Source organism: Dermacentor silvarum, chromosome 8, assembly GCF_013339745.2.
Source record: "Dermacentor silvarum isolate Dsil-2018 chromosome 8, BIME_Dsil_1.4, whole genome shotgun sequence".
Taxonomy (NCBI): domain Eukaryota; kingdom Metazoa; phylum Arthropoda; class Arachnida; order Ixodida; family Ixodidae; genus Dermacentor; species Dermacentor silvarum.
Genome location: NC_051161.1, coordinates 15579278 through 15595999, shown reverse-complemented (window position 1 = coordinate 15595999; position 16722 = coordinate 15579278). Strand labels below are relative to the sequence as shown.

The following is a 16722-nucleotide window of genomic DNA, read 5'->3' as shown; positions in this document are numbered from 1 at the left end:
AAGTAAGGATAGTAGTTTTATCGGCCATATTAAGTTGTAAATATTCGCTTACTAACTAAATAAACAAGCACAGTGTTACGCGCGCACAGGTAAACATGAACACATCTCGCTCGATGACCGCGGGAGCTCGTCAAAACGCTGGAGTGAGAAATCGCCCCAGCGGCAGCGAGCAAACTGACCTTCGCGCTGACTCGCGCTTCAATGCAAACTAAACGTCGAAAGCGCAGCGCATACGAAGCTACCAGCACTCGGCGAATGCCCTTAGGCCCATCGCAGATCGCTTTGAAGATCAGGCCGCCGCGGGCGCACACTTCAGCCGCATCGGCGAGGGCTTTCAAGATAGCTCCGTGAGCAGCAGCCGCGTAAGCAGAACGCACCCTCCCCCCCCCCCCCCTCCCGTCTCCGTCGCCTCCTCCTCGTTCCTCACGCGTAAAGGAAGAGCGTGCGCTTCCGGCCGCCTCCCTCTATAAATTAAGCTGCGGTTGCCGGCTCACCCTCGCACGCCTTCACTCGCAAACACAACGCACGGCGCGCGGCGACGATTTTATCATTGTTGGTATACGGAACATCACGGCGACGACGACGGCAAAAATGCGCTTGGAGTATAATTGGTGGGCGATGGTTAGGACTTTTGTAGTTCGACGGTGCTGCAGTCCTTGCCTTGTGGACTGCGACAATCAATTTTTATCTTCTCGAGCCACAGGACGGAGGTCGCACCGGCTATGGTGAGCGGCGACACGGAGAAGGTGAACGGCGGGTAATAAGCATCAATCTAAAAGCTGACGGGGCCGAAGATGAGTCGTAAAGAGCTGCAAAACGGCCTTGGCACGCCTGCATCGCGGGATGTCACGGGTGGCACGGCACCAGGTGACTTAGCACCTCGATAACGGCGGGCAATATGATCAGGCGTAACCACACGCAAAGCATATTGGACGATCGTCGGACGAACGCCACGAATTCGCAACGGCAGGTCCAGCACAGGTCACAGGGCGCGGTGTACGAGGCGTCTAATGAAAAGACGGGACGGCGACTTGTGGTCGGGGTCTACGTAAAACGTCGGTGTAACTGAGGGGCACAGCTGCAGCTGCAGGATAATCATAACTTCAGCATAAACGACTTCAGCATAACTGAGGCGCACCACTGTAGGGACGTGCTGGCGGTGCACAGGCGAGACCTCGGCGATTGCTAGCTTAATCGCGTGGCGGAGCGTGGGCACAAAATTTGAAGCAGGCTGCTGTATATGCTGCGGCTGAGTGAAGGACAATAAAGAGAGCTGGCGGGCAACTTCCTCACGCACAAACGCCTTTATCTCTGCGAGCAGCGTTGAGTGATCGGAAATTGGTCGTGCAAAGGAGGGCGACGGGTCAAAGATCACTTCCTTTGCAGCTCCTTGTAACTCTGGCACGGAGTAATGATTTCTGCCAGTGTGAGCGGATTCTGCGCAAGTAGCATATTAAAAACGTCGTCCTCTATTTTCTTCATAACATTCTTTATTCTGTCTGACTCTGACATGGTCGCATTGACTCTCTTGCACAAGTCTAGAATGTATTCGTAGCTAGTGAAGGACTCACCCGGCTGCTGGGCTCGTTCCCGCAAACGCTGCTCTGCGCGCAGCTTACGAACAGCAGGGCGGTTAGACACGTCTACGAAAGAGGTCTTGAACGCTGGCCATGTCTGGAAATCCCTCTCATGGTCCTTGTGCCAGAGGCTGGCCACACCTAGTAGGTGGTCACACCTAGATAGTTTTGCAGCATCGTCCTATTTGTTGTGCACGCTTACCCTCTTGTACACCACCCACTCGTCCTCAAGATCAACGACCTCTATGGTCCAAATAAATGTTTTCTCTCTCTCTCTCTCTCTATTGTAAGACGAGAGCCAGTCCTCCGCGTCATTGTCATCCTCGCCGCTGAAAACAGCAGGGCCCTTTGACGAAATACATGGGAGCACACGACCGATGGAAGAGGAGGTGCCGGCGGGGATGCGTATTAGGGCATGGTTGACGGTAGCGTGCGGGATCGAACTTCTAGGTTGGACGTTTTCAAAGTACCCCGCACCTTCCACCAATTGTAAAAAGGTTTATTGAATGGAAATTGAGAGCGGCTAACGCCGCGGTAGAACAGAAAGAAGCAAGAGTCAGTGCCTAGCGCTGGTGATGATGATTGGCCAGCGTTCGCCGTCTTCACTGCAATATATATTTACTTTAACGATATACTGCCACGTATTGCAACGTACTGCTAATGACCACTGGTCCCTTGGTCATCTCAGGTGAATTCAACGCGCATCACCAGCTACGCGGAAGCGCCGTGATTATCGTCAGACAGCAGCATGACGGCAGCCCAGTGAATCGGCGGGTCACTTAATTGCTTGGACTTTACTGATTTCAAGTCGCTTTGCTGCGTGCACACACGGTATTCACTCTGTGCTGCCTTCTTATTTCTAGTCCTCCTTTTCCTTCCCCCAGTGTAGGGTAGCAAACCGTCTGGTTGACCTCCCTGCCTATTTCTTCTTGATTTCTCTCTCTCTCTCTCTCAGAAACATAATTTCACAATATCATATGGCTTTATATGGGGAAAGACGGGTTTCCATATACAAAGAGAGAGGCATATAAAATTTAATGATTCGTGGAGAGAAAAACGCAGACAGAAAAGGGAACACATATTCCCTTTTAATTGAATTAGAGGCTGACTAGTTAAGCTAGCAATCCCAATCAGCGTGCTTTAAATGCGTAAGCATTTCTATGCCTACCCAACAAGGAAACCCGACGGTCGGTCGGTCCGTCCGTCCGTCTGTCTGTCACGTAAGACGAATCGCTATAACGAAATTAAAGTGTAAAAAAAAATCGAAACGAAGAACGCCGGTGGAGGAGAGTTTCGAACCTATGACCCCACGCTCAGAAGCTGAGTGTCTAAACAAGGAGGTAAAAAGAAAAAAGAAAACCTCCTTGGTCTTAACGCTTGCAGAAGGTGAATATATCTGAACAATATGAATGTGTTGTACCGGCAGTACAAAACAAATGTCAAAGGAGAACAGTTTCCTTGAAGGCTTTCTTGAAAGATTTGGTGATGGTGGAATACATGTAGACCCGACTTGGAGCATTGTAGACATTAGGAAAATTCCGATTTTGCGAAAATTTGATGCCAAACACACCACATCCCCCATGTGTTTCGGTGGTGACGGGATGTGCCTTCCGTTGGGTCGTGCCTTCACCGACCGAAATGCCATCGATCTCTGGGGGCGCATCCGCTTCACGTCACGCCACACGGACAGATAAGCAGTCAATGAGCTGATAAGGAGTGATGAGTGGTTACATGAGTATCATCATGGTTGATAATGGTTCGACGCGGATGGATAAGGTGCTAAAGAGCGATAAGGGCTTATAATAGTCGGATCAATTCTGATTAGGTTTATAAGGACCGATAAGGTTTGATAAGGGTTGGACAAGTCCGATAAAGTTGATAAGGACCGATAAAAGTTGATAAGTATCGGATCAAGTTCGATAAGGTTGATATGGGCATATAAGGGTTGATAAGGGTCGGATCGAGTTCGATAAGGTTGATAACTACCATAAGGGTTGATAAGGGTAGGATATAGTCCGATAAGGCTGATAACGACCGATAAAGGTTGATAAGGGTTTTTACTGGTCGGATCAAGTTTGATAAGATTGATAATGACACCGGGTTGCGTGGAGATGAGCAAGTGGCCCAATTCTTACGCATACTTAGGTAACTCCAGTGGAGTTTCTGCCGTAATTCCTCTGATATTGGTCAACAAAGCCGTCGAATATAGTAGTTATAACATTGAAAGAGCCGCGAACAACATTTGATGAGCATGTATGCGCAGCTGGCATTGCGAAATGCGAGTATGTGTAGTATATGCCGAGTGCGCACGGAAACATTTTTGTATTAAAACTGGCCTCAGTGAGTGAAAGGTGAAGGGAAGTACTTAACGGGTACGATGTCATTGGCCTTTGACGTTTCCTACTTTGCGGCGGTCGTTTTGGAGCTGCAGATGTCGGTTGTGCCGCATCGCTGCGCGCCCGATTTCTGTTACACGAAAATAGTTTTAGCCAGCCGGGCGCGGGAAATCCCGTGAACTCTGTTCACTACAGCACATTGAACTGGTTGCGTTTGACAATATGACGACTTCCTTTGCCCAATAATAACTTGCTCGATATAAGTACATATTTTAAAAGGAAGCTCAACTTATCAGTGACCCCTATGATATATATATATATATATATATATATATATATATATATATATATATATATATATATATATATATATACATATATATATATATATATATATATATATATATATATATATATATATATATATATATATATATATATATATATATATGCAGTGTGAGCGCATTTTTGGCATATCGTTGTCGTCATCAGTACATACGACTCATCATCATCTTTTGTCTCGTCGTTTGGTGCTTCGTCCCTGCCTCGGGCGGCTGCTCGGAAATAAAGGCATCGCATCGGTCGACGTCTCACAATATATATATATATATATATATATATATATATATATATATATATATATATATATATATATATATATATATATATATATATATAATATTGGTGAGAGCATCGCACGCGTAATGCGAAGACGTGGGTTCGTTCCCCACCTGCGGACAGTTGTTTTTTCATCCGTTTTCATTACCATTAATTTATCATTTTTAAATTCAATTAGTAAGTACAAGTAATTTCCCCTATGTTGTCCTTGGGATCATTGTTGGCTTCTTATGATATAATAAAAATCGGGCCCCTCGGTTCCCTTTCTTCTCGTTCATATATATGTTGAAATGTCAGAAATAATAAAGAAAGTAAAATGAAAGTGGACGAAAAGATAACTTACCGCCGGTGGGAGCCGAACCCACAACCTCCTCATTACGCGTGCGTTGCCGATTTTGCTACGATGACGGCTGTCAATCCGTCCACTAACTTGGGTCCTCTGGCTTTAGCTAAATCATATTTAACAGATAGATCACAATGCGTGTGTCTGGGAAACCATCGGTAATCTTCATTGCCGGTTAGTAAAGGTGTCCCTCAGGGAAGCGTATTAGGTCCCTTTCTTTTTAATGCCTTTATAAATTACATTGTAAACATCGACAAAGCTTTGCCATTTATAATATATGCCGATGATGCCACAGTCTTGCTGTCTGGCGAAAATGCAGATGAGTTGACAGAAATGTGTAATCGGTTATTAAGTAACATTAAATCATGGTCAGTATCAAATTAACTTAAAATTAACCCCGGGAGAACGAAGGTAATAATTTTCAGACCTAGAAACAAGAGATGCGACACTAAACAAGATATTATGTGTGCAGAGCATAAAATCGACATTGTTGATGAACACAAGATCCTTGGTGTAACGTTTGCATCTCATCTAAGTTTGGATTCACACATAAATAATTTATGTAAGAAACTTTCTTTAACTACGGGAGTTTTATCGCGGTGCCGCGAAATTCTCCCAACGCAAATAAATGTTAGAAGATATCACGCGCTATTTCAATCACACATAAACTACTGCAGTTTGGTTTGGCTTACTACGACTCAGCGTAATATAAACAGAATACTGCTTTTACGGAAGAAAGCTGTCCGTAGCATTGCCAACATTGGTTATTTATCTCCGACCTCCACATACTTTCGCGTTCACAGATTAATTAAAATCCAAGATTTGCACGAGTTTCGCATCCTTCGTTCATTTTACATCTACTCTTTTGCGTTGAAACACTTCATTCAGACTACTGCATTTCTGCAGCGTAACAGTCATGATATTGATACTCGAAACGTACGTGGGAGAGTGGCTTATACCCCGTTTTCGTACCGACTATAAACACCAGTCTTTGAAACATAACCTTCCATCTATTCTAAATAAACATAATGACTTAGACAATCCCACAGTAAATATATTACGTGAAATATTTCTGAATTACTAATTTATTTATTCATTCATTTATCTATCAAAACACGGTCTTCATTCGTAATAGACTGGGTTTTACAAAACAGGTTACTCTGGTTTCTGACGCCTTATGTATTATTGTTTCATTCTTGTTACTTGTTATCGGTATATAACTGATATTATATTGTCCTATTGCAGTTAGTTCTTGCATTAGTGGTGTTATCATTTCTTTCTGTTAGTAAAATTAGAGTGTTACGTATTATTGTATAATTGTGCTTTGTTAGTTTCTTGAAGTAATGTTTGTTTTGCATTGTAACACAAATGCATTGTTTTTTTTTCGGTTCTACAAGTATAAGAGTACAGGTTCCCAATAATTGTATAATCATTTCTACTATCTGCCTAAATAATTTATTTATTTTCATGTATGATGCTTTTAAACATCTGTTATCTGTTTACCTGTCACTTGTTGCCATGTATATATGTATGCCCTCCTGGGCCCCGTCAAGCTGTATTCTTGCAGCTTTTAGCCCAGGAGTCAAGCCAGAATATTTTGTGGTAAATAAAGAGAATTGAATTGAATTTATGTTTACTAGATCTAGCCCTGGGAGTGTTAGCCAGCGCCACTCAAAGCCATGGCGGGCGGATGTGGAACATCCTTTATTGCCCGATGGCCTAACAGTAACAAGGTAACACGTGAACTTAGGAGAGCAGGCACGTGGATAAAAAACCCTCGTATGCTGCATGATGACATCGAGGCCGCTATATTCGAGACGCTCACTATGAACGAACGAGAGAAAAAGGGAAACCGAGGGGCTCGAATTTTGTTAATCATGACCGTGTAAAGCCAACAGATAACGAGGCCGAGGAAAGCACGTTAAAGACAGCAAATTTATGCCGCGAACCGGCCGGAAACCGGACTATATAAATCACGCACGGTGATTTGTGGGAAACCAAAGAGGTATTTGAATTCGAACTTACTCATTCAAATCATATGAAATCTCAATGTGATGCAGGAACAAACCGCAATCAGTGCCTGACAGAGGTCTGTGACCCCGCGTGTTTTTCCGATCATGAAAGAAGCCCGCGAATACACGCAAAGTGCCACGAGCGGCCAGTCGGGCGGCAATTCTGCGTGTATTCGCGGGCTTCTTTCACACTCGGAAAAACACATTTATGTAGCCCGTATTGAGCAACAGAAAGCTGCATGGGAGTTTTTCATGTTGCTCTACAACTTTCTCATTGACACTTTGATAATTAGGACAGTACTTCTCGAGTTAGATAATTAATTACAAGTAATTAATTAAATCTCAGTAACGAAACATTACTGGCGGCTACTCCATCGTACTGGAAACAATACACACTAGGGTGGCTTCGCGTACCGCCGTTGCTCTTTCTTTAAATCGTGCTGCGTGATAGCTGGGACTGTCTCTCTCTCTCTCTTATATATATATATATATATATATATATATATATATGCAAAGCTGTATTTGATCAACGCACATTTAACATCGTACACAACCTTGGCGTAGCTTTCCACCTATGTTCACAAAATTTGATCTCGCTTGTCATTGTAATTATGCCAGGGCAGCGGTCAAAGTTTTACGTCGCTCATAAAACACACTAATAACGCCTTGTACCACTTGCATACGTAATCTATTACAAAAAGGTACATGTAATCCACCTGTTTAGAACATTGCCTACACATTGCCCATACCGCCCACCTAATTTTCCTTAAATCTGAACGCAGTGCCTTGTTTATAGTTCACTAAAGGCGTCGAAGAAACAAACTAAGAGCTTCGTATGAAGCACGAAAATATGGAAAGTGAGGGTTCAGTAATAATTTACGACGCTTCAATTTAAAGCAGGAGCGTGAAAGTGTCGCAATGAATTATTTGAAGTCCGTATCTTGTACAGATGTTTTAAAAATGTGGGAAACATTTTGAAGAAAGGTATCATGACACCCTGGAACGCTTGAATAAGTAACTTTCTGCAAAGACTGTAATGAACCCACACATATTAAACATTTGTCACTCGCCACAAAGAACATGCTTCCTACTTCAACGAAATATAAACACCGTGCCTGGCATATAGTTTACCGAAAAAAAGGTAAAAACAACCAAATGCCATGTATAACGCATCCGAATTGGGAGGGAGCGAGTATTTAGTAATCAATTTCAAAGCGCATAAGTGAACTGAGCAAGCGTAGCTTCTTGCCTTGCTGCGATAGATTTTTCCCAGTGGAGGCTTAATTGTGCTTCTTGGACGAGACGCCATCTGAGGCGATGACAGACGGCACGCCATCGCTTGCGTCGAACATGCCTCTTCGCACTCTGTCCCCTAGTGATATAGTGTAAGGCTCGCCACGTCGACATGGATATGCCCGGTTCCTGTTTCTCTAACAGCGACCCGATGGACTCCGACAACGACTACACCATCGTGGAGGGCAAGCGACTGAAGAGGAAATACCGCAGGACAACCAAAGATGTGAGTGAGCAGGGCCCAAATGTACCGGCTATGTATACACCGACACATAGGTTTGCTTTTGTACCTCTAATTTAAATACCGTAAACAGACACATTCTAAACACCTACCTTGGTAACATGGCTCCGAAAGGAATTAACGAAGTGCGTTTCAACACCCAAGAAAAACGTAGTCACAGTGGAAGTAGCGATGCAAGCCGCCCTAGGAAAATTGAAAACCGTGCGCATACTAGGACACATAGAAGTCCGGTCGTTCATTATGCACAATGGTCACACTAGGGCAGGCGTTATTTCTGATGTCGTGATTGACATCAGCGACGAAGAGTTCCAAAGGCTCCTGACTTCAACAGTGAAGGTCCTCGACTTTCATCGCTTCGGTCGCTTGATGAGCGTCAAGCTTCTTTTCGAGGGAGACACGCTACCTGACAGGGGCGTAGCCAGAAATTTTTTTTTTTTTTAGGGGGGGGGGGGCACCCCCCCCCCCCCTCCTCGCGTGTGCGTGTGCTTGGGAAGAAATTAGGTAAAAAAGTAAAGTAAGCTCTGTAAAATACACTAAGTACGACAGGTACAGTGGGCGTTTGGAGCAGCGGTCTCTCATCGCGCCACTGAATAGACCAGTCTTCGAAAACGCATCATTCAGACGACCCGCCCGATCGGAGAAGACGTCATTAATTCTTAACCTCCGTTAAGCGTAGATGGCGTCGTCCTCGTCGGGGCGAAGTGCGTTTCACAAGTCTAGGACGGTTATACATGTGAAAATGCACGTGTGACCAGGCTATACCTACCCCCATAGCAATAGCTTGTACGCTGCGTCTTTGAGCTAGAATACTTAAATACGCGCAAAAACGCGCAATGCTTTTTTTTCTAAGCTTTCGTCGCCCTGCTCCCTCATACGAGAGGGTTGCATTTCCTGCGGCAAGTGCATGGGCAGCTGTGTCTTCCGCTGTGTGCAAGCGTGCAGCCTTCATTTGCCTTTACGTCAACAGATTCGGAATTGTACAGAATATTTCACCGCACAGCATAGATATGGCATGTGTACGCATTTTAAGTAGTGCGTACAACTCATTTCTGCTTCACTTACGCCGGTGCAAAAAGGAAGCGGCCTTGTACCTCACAGAATCTCGAATGATTGGTGTACTAGTGATGCAGGAATGAACTCCGGTCTTGTTCAGTGCATAGTGAAGATAATCAATTTCTCAGGATGCGTGAACTCCGATGAGAACTGTCAGCGCCTGCAACAAGAGTTTACTTACGCTGTACTGCGCACAACAGTAATCCATGCTTGTCGGCTGTCTGTTTCGTGCATTCTGTTGCGAGTCGGTGGAATTTCACTGCTGGCATCAACCCCTTCGTGTGTACATTGCTGGTTTGTGATTCAACAACACAACAGTAACTATACCAGCCTTCCGTACAGGAGCAATCGCAAACATGAGACGTTTCGCGCGCAGACTAAGGCTACGTTCACACTTGGGAATCGGCAAGCGGGTGGAAAGGCCAAACTGGCCGGAAAGGCCAAACTGGCCGGAAAGGCCAAAGTGGCCGGAAAATCTTTTCCGCGCATGTCCAAGTTGTACACATTTGTTTTGCTACCAACGCGGCCGCCGCTGCCCCTTTCGTCCACATCCATCTAGTCTGCGTACGTTTGTCGGCGTGGTGGCGCTTATTATCGCATTATTTCGAGCGGTATGTTCATCCCTTGACCCACTCGTCATCAAAAATGATCATTGTGCGCAAATTCGCGTGTCATCTGCGACCTTCGGTAAATTCCTCGTTGGCGTTCCGTAATTCTCCTCACACGGGCGCGGTTGCGCTAAGTCACAGGTTGGTGCCTAGGCGTGATTATATTTCTTTAATAGCTTTATTTACAAATTGTAATAACATTTCATCATTTCGTATTATTGTCGGCGCCTCCAGGACACCAAAGTGGCAACGGGAACACCGAAGCTAAAACCCGGGCTGGCCCTTGTGTTGGGGCTCGCCAAAGCCTGCGCGTCCTACTTGAGACCTACGCTCCCAATCTATCGTCGCGACGAGAAAAGCACCCCGCGACTTCTGCAACATACCGTGCACGTGCGAGGAGAATTATGGAGCGCCAACGAGGAATCTGCCTAACTATTATCTGCCATGGAAGTGGAAGAAGAAATGGCTTTTATACTTCTACCTACTTGTTTTCTAGAAATGGACAATGAATAAACGGAAGAAGCGGACACCTCAAAAACGGCGGTGGTGGCTTCGCCTGGCTTTGCTAAAGTGTTAGGAGCTGGGTCACGCCAAGGCTTCGTTGCCGGAGCTCCGGTCGCACGACGTTGAATACTATCGCGAGTGTTGCTGACAGTACGTTTGAGTACCACTCTTGTCGTAGAGCATGCAAGGGGTGGTTCTTGATCGCGTCGGTCAGCATTGTAGCCTACACTTTTGGTGCCATGTTCAATTTTACCACCGGTTGTTTACATGCTAGTGTAGCTTCCGGTCGAGCAGAACGACTTTCCGCTGCGTTCTTCGCCATGGCGAAAAAATCGGTCCGAGACCGATTTGGCTCGCCGCCTGCTTTTCTGCCTGTTTTGCCACCTAGGCAGGCGGATTTTTGCAAGATTTTGCCGCTTCCGCCAGCTTCGAGACCAAGCGTGAACGTAGCCTAAGATCCAGCGCGAGCGCAGCCTTCCGGCACCTAAAGGGAAGCGGCGGAAATGTATACCGGAAATTTCGACCACCTGGGGTATTTAACGTGCACCTAAGTCTAAGTAAACGGGCCTCGAGCATTTTCGCCTTCATCTAAAATGCGGCTGCCACATTTGTTGCTTCAAAATGCGGCCGCCACATTCTCGCCCAAAGCCTCCCAGAGTGCCAAAGCCTTGACAAACACCGTGACAGTTTTTTCCATATGCAGACATGATTCGCTGTAAATACCAACCCAAACGGAAGCGCCCAGGAATGTAATTGTGATAGTAGCACCGGTTTCTTGAATTATGTCAGCGCGGAGCGACGAGAACAAAGGGAGGGTAAGGCGGGGGGGGGGGGGGGGTTTGAACCCCTCCCCTGGATACGCCCCTGCTACCTGACCATGTCAAGTTGGGCTCCGTGAGAGACCCGGAGTGTCCTTTTGTGCCCCGACCAATGCAATATCACAAGTGCCTAAAGCTAGGCCACGTCAGCGCTGCCTGCACAGGCCAGATGGCATGCCTCTGCTGTGGCTGCAGCCATGACATATCCTCATGCACAGTAAAAGAAATTAAGTGCGTAAATTGCGGTGGACCCAACGAGGCCAATTCCAAGGATTCTCCTAAACAGAAAAAGGAGATAAAAATACTGAACCAAATGAGCAAGACAAGTATGTCCCACAAAGAGGCAGCAGCGTCAGTGCAACACTGGAGGAGACGATCGCGTCGTCGACGTGGCCAAGCTTAAGGTGCAAACGAGTGCTCTCTGGCTCCAATTCCCGCAGGTCCAGCAGAAGGTAGTTCATTCGGCATCGACATATCTCTTCGAGACATTGCTTCAAGCTAGTCTCGCAAGCCCGGAATCGCATGTATGGCCACGCTTACCGACGCGCACACGGGCCTTAGGGCCCATTCACACTTGCGACTAGGCGAGGTCGTGCGACCAAGTTAGTCGCAAAGCGACCAGTCGCAAGTAGTCGCAAATGGTCGCTTTTCTCGAAATGCGACCATTTCGGGCCAGTCGCTCACTGCTCGACTTTTCAGTCGCGCGACCGCAGTCGCAGAACAGCTGAACCAATCAGATGCGAAAGAACAGGACGTCCGTATACTCTGACGCTTATTTTACGCGGCGATGACATTTCAAGCAGACGTGAACGGCACATCGTGAGACATTTCGGTTTAGCGACTCGTCGGTCGCATTTGTAAATGTGAACATCGTTCGTCTTCAGTAGCTTTCTGATCGCCAGTCGCAATCGGTCGCGCGACCACGCCTAGTCGCAAGTGTGAATGGGCTCTTAGACTGTTCGCGCGAACAAGGACAGTGCACAGAAAAATCACCGTTGGACTCTGTCATCAAAGCGATGCTGCGACAAATAATGGACGCCCTGTAGCTTCTGCTGTCTGGTTTAAATGTGCCAATGGCGCTAACTGCTGCAAAAATTATGCAAGCTATAGACAGTCTTCTAGCTACACTGTAGTAACCTCTACCTTGTGCTATGTGCTCTTCGCTCTCTCGTCCCCATCTTTCATTCTCCCCCATCCCGCTCCCATGTGTAGGGTAGCAAACCGGTTGTGCTAAACTGGTTAACCCCCCTGCCTTTCCTTCTCCACTCTTTCCTTCCTTCTGCCCGCGAAGATGACTGTGCTGTTCTGTGAAGTGTGCACGTACGCGATGCACAGATACAGTATGGTGTGCAGCCCTCATCATCCTGTTCACCTTATACCACCACCCTCTTTCCTCTTCACATCCTATCTCTGTTGTTCCCCCAAACCCCTTCCCCAGCGTGGAGTAGCAGGCTAGCGGAATTTTACTCAGGCTGACCTCTCCACCTTTCTGCCATTAAAAAGTATATATATATATATATATATATATATATATATATATATAATGTCTCCCTCTAACTAGAGGTATGCATCCCCCCAAAAATGGCCCCCATATTTCTCAAAATATGAAATCTCTGCTGTTCTTGCTCCTGCCAGGGAACATGCACTAGTGTAACCCTTATGCGGAAAACGCCTGAAAATGAAATGAACAGACAACGTCAGAAGTGACACATGCCGATAGAAAAAATTCAGGTCAGTGTTGCAACGGTATTGCAATGGCTCTGCACATTCGACAAGGTGGCTTTCACCAACATAGAATAACTCGTTATTACACAATGAAATTCGACAAAGAGACCTGTATTTATTTATTTATTTATTTATTTATTTATTTATTTATTTATTTATTTATTTATTTATTATTTATTATCAATTGTCAATTTTTTATGTTTATTGTGGCGAACAAAGGACCGAAACTGCGACGCTAGGCGACAATCTCTGGACAGAGATTCAACAGTTCCGGCATTTGATAATTCAACAATTCAACGTAAGGCGTGCAATCGTTGGACGTGGCTGATTATAATATCCGAATCCCACCACTCTCCCTTAGGTTAAATATAGCAATCTGATTTTCTGTTTTCAAGTATGATTAGGCGATTCGAAAAAAAAAAAAAAACTGGGCACGATGCAAAAAGCGCAAACTGAAAAGCGCGCGTCGCGACGATGCACGAAAGACAATCCTCCCAGCCCAAGCAGGGGATTCGTAATGTAGAAAAACATTAATTACTTACGTTGGCAATATATCCAGAAAGAAAAATTTGTTTTGTTTAATTTCCAAGCGTGCAGCTGAGAGTGCCCGTTTTCAAAAGTGAGGGGGGGGGGGGGGGGTGCTCCATTAGGTGAGGATACCGTGAAGGAGTTTGAAACGAAACAGAAGGTCAGCGCGATTATGTCGGCAGTGAAGTAAGGGCAATGACAGTAATCCAACAGTGCTAGAACAAGGTCCTCTGTCCATGCAAGCAAGGTGGTGGCGATATATGCTTAGAAACGTTTTTTGGGCCCGATCTATAATGTCGCTGTTGGACCTGGAAATGCCATTCCACACTATCGACGCGTATTCAAGTTGAGGAAGACAGATTGTTGTGTACAACTTGAGGAACGGCGTATAGCAGAATTGAATTCCCTCGATAGTCGACAAAAAGAGCCAAGAGAGCGCATACTCTGCATTGCAACGCCTTTAGTGTGAGCTGAAAAGTGTAAGGTTGAATCAAAAAGTACACCGAGATCATTAATATCCCAAACCTTACACAATGGTACAGAATCTACATAATAAGAAAAAGAAATGTTTGCTGTTTTGTGAAAGTCACGACTTTGGTCTTAGCAGTATTGAAGGTGAGGTTATTACCTTTGCACAATTCAGAAAAAGAAAACAGGTCAGACTGCAGGATGCGAAAGTCATCAACAGTACGAATTTTCTTTAATATATTGATGTCGCTCACATATAGAAGGAAAGAATAATTACGAACAGGACGAAAAAAAAAAAACGTCATTCTTAAAAATTCAAAAGAGCAGTGGTCTTACTACTGATCCTTGAGGAACGCCGCTAGTTGCCATGACAACGGAGACGTTTGGGCAATGACGTTGACATAACATGATCTATCAAGAAAACTGCGCAAAAGATTGACAACGGACAAGTCAGCACCAAAGGGTGTAAGCTTGACGAGAAGCAGTGAGTGAGTTACTACATCAAAAAACTTTGCTAAGTCCACAGTAAATGTTGTCAACTTGCCCCATCTGAATTACCAGCACGGAGATCTGCGTCATGAAACCTGCGAGATGTGTGATAGTAAAGTGGCCAGGGAGGAATCCATGCCGAGTCAGAATCAATCAGTTCTTCACAGTAAAAGACAATATGGTGCGAAAAGCAAGCTTAGAAATGTTAGACGTGGCATACTAAAGAGAGATCCTGCGATAATCGAGACATCGGCTTTACAGCCAGACTTGAATACAGAAAGAAAGACTTGCATTTGTCTACGTGTGAGAGAACGCGGAAGTATTCAAAAAGCTTTTGTAAATAGATATCAATATGTGAGAAAAGTAGAGAGAGAAAAGCATAGAGGTCGGCTGGAGGAGCTTTGTCTTTGACCTGCTGCTCTACGTAGAGGAAAGGTAGGAACTGAAAGAATGGGCGAGGGCGAGAGTGTAACTGAAGACGAATATACAAGCTGCGCGCTTGATGAACATCTTCAGAACGCATCGGACTCGCCGCGGTTTCTCCATCGCTACGGTGTTCGGTTATTGAGCACGAGATCCCGGTTTCATTTCCAGACTTCGGTAGCTGGATTGCAGGGAGGGCGGAATGCAAAATCGGTCGTGTACTAAGGTTCAGGTGCGCCTTAAATCATCCCAGGTGGCGAAAGTTATTCGAAAGCCCTCATCCACAGTGCACCTCATATCACATGCACCGTGCAGCTTTCAGAGGATAAATTTCAGCTGCTCAATCTAGGGATCATTCTGCTGTGCCGATACAATGGAGCAGGACGAATCAAGTTCGCGCGGTGGTCACTTGAATTCGCTTGCAGACCGTCTAGGTAAGAAGGCGAGAGAATCAGGCACAAAAAAAAAGTAAGAAAAGAAAGGAGAAGAGACACCGCTAAAAAAAAGGACGAACACTAACCTCTCCGTGCGGCAGTCCACGTCACTAGGCCGTTCACGCATTTTGGCTCCGGCGAATAGATCGGTTTGCAAGCGGTCGGTAGGTCGGTCCGTCGCGGGCAGCAGACGCGAGCTGGTAGTTTCACCGACGACGACCGCTGCGCGTCACAGCAAAAGGCCAAGGGCACTACACGTAGCGAACGCGCACTTTTCATGGACTGTCCTTGACAGTTTAACGCGCCTATTAATTAGCGGCCGGAAACAGCCGCTTCATAATTTACCGGCTAGCCTTCTCCCCCGCGGGTCGTGCTGCAATGGCACAAATGGAGTCCTTCCCAAAACAATGGCGACGAGTTCCGCTTCCGGCGATGACGAGCATTTCACGCACACGAGGCGAGGACTATTCGGCCCCCTTCTTTTTTCCCGCAAGCTATAGAACGGCACTGACAACGGCGGCGGCGGAGTTCCGACGAAGCGACTGCGCCGCACCACGTAACGATACCGCGGTGTCTTCGTCGGACGCACTGACTCCGCTGGCGTCGTGAAGCGCCGTCGAAAGGCGACAGTGCGACACGAGCCGTGGTATATGGATCCCCCGAGAAAACACGACGACGAGGCCAGGAGAACGCTCGCGGAAGCCGCAGTTATTTTGTGCTCTGTCACCGCAAAGCGTCGTCTCGGGAGGCGCGGATGTCACCGGAGCGCGACGAATACAGCCGCGGAAGGGGTGACATTAATATACGAAGTAACAAGTCAGGTGTGCCCGGTGGCACTTGAGCGTCGAGGCGGTGCCGTCCGGGAGCCGTGATTGTATATAGTAACTTATGATCGTTGAGCGGTTGGACGTTGCTTGAAGTTTGGTGCAACGGTAGACTCTCTGCAACGTTGACATAGGCACAGGTGTACAGCATATATACGACAACGGCGGCTATGTATTTCGTTGTTGGAACTATCCCGCTATCTTTAGGATGCAGCGCGCGTGCCGATGCGTGGCCAGCAGAATCAAAGGTTGGCTTAGCTAGGAGAAAACCCAGAGGCAGAGATCCACAAGCGAGAAAAACATCAAGACAGTCGTCACGTTCCCGTTACGCGGTAGCTATATTTATTGGCATTCGGTGCTATAGGCCGACTTTCATCGGTTTAACGCTACATTAAGCCCTCTTGAATTTCCTTCGAAAAGATAACCAA

At 46.2% G+C, this 16722-nt stretch overlaps 1 protein-coding gene across 1 annotated transcript in view; it reads right to left on the bottom strand.

Moving 5' to 3' along the window:
• The window catches only part of LOC119460670 (organic cation transporter protein-like), a 113345-nt gene extending 97645 nt beyond the window's left edge, over positions 1 to 15700 (bottom strand). Inside the window, exon 1 of the mRNA XM_037721711.2 lies at positions 15557 to 15700. Within this exon, the coding sequence (XP_037577639.1) occupies positions 15557 to 15597 (41 nt within the window). The 5' untranslated portion in view covers positions 15598 to 15700. The remainder of the gene's footprint in view (positions 1 to 15556) is intronic.
• Positions 15701 to 16722: the final 1022 nt, after the last annotated feature.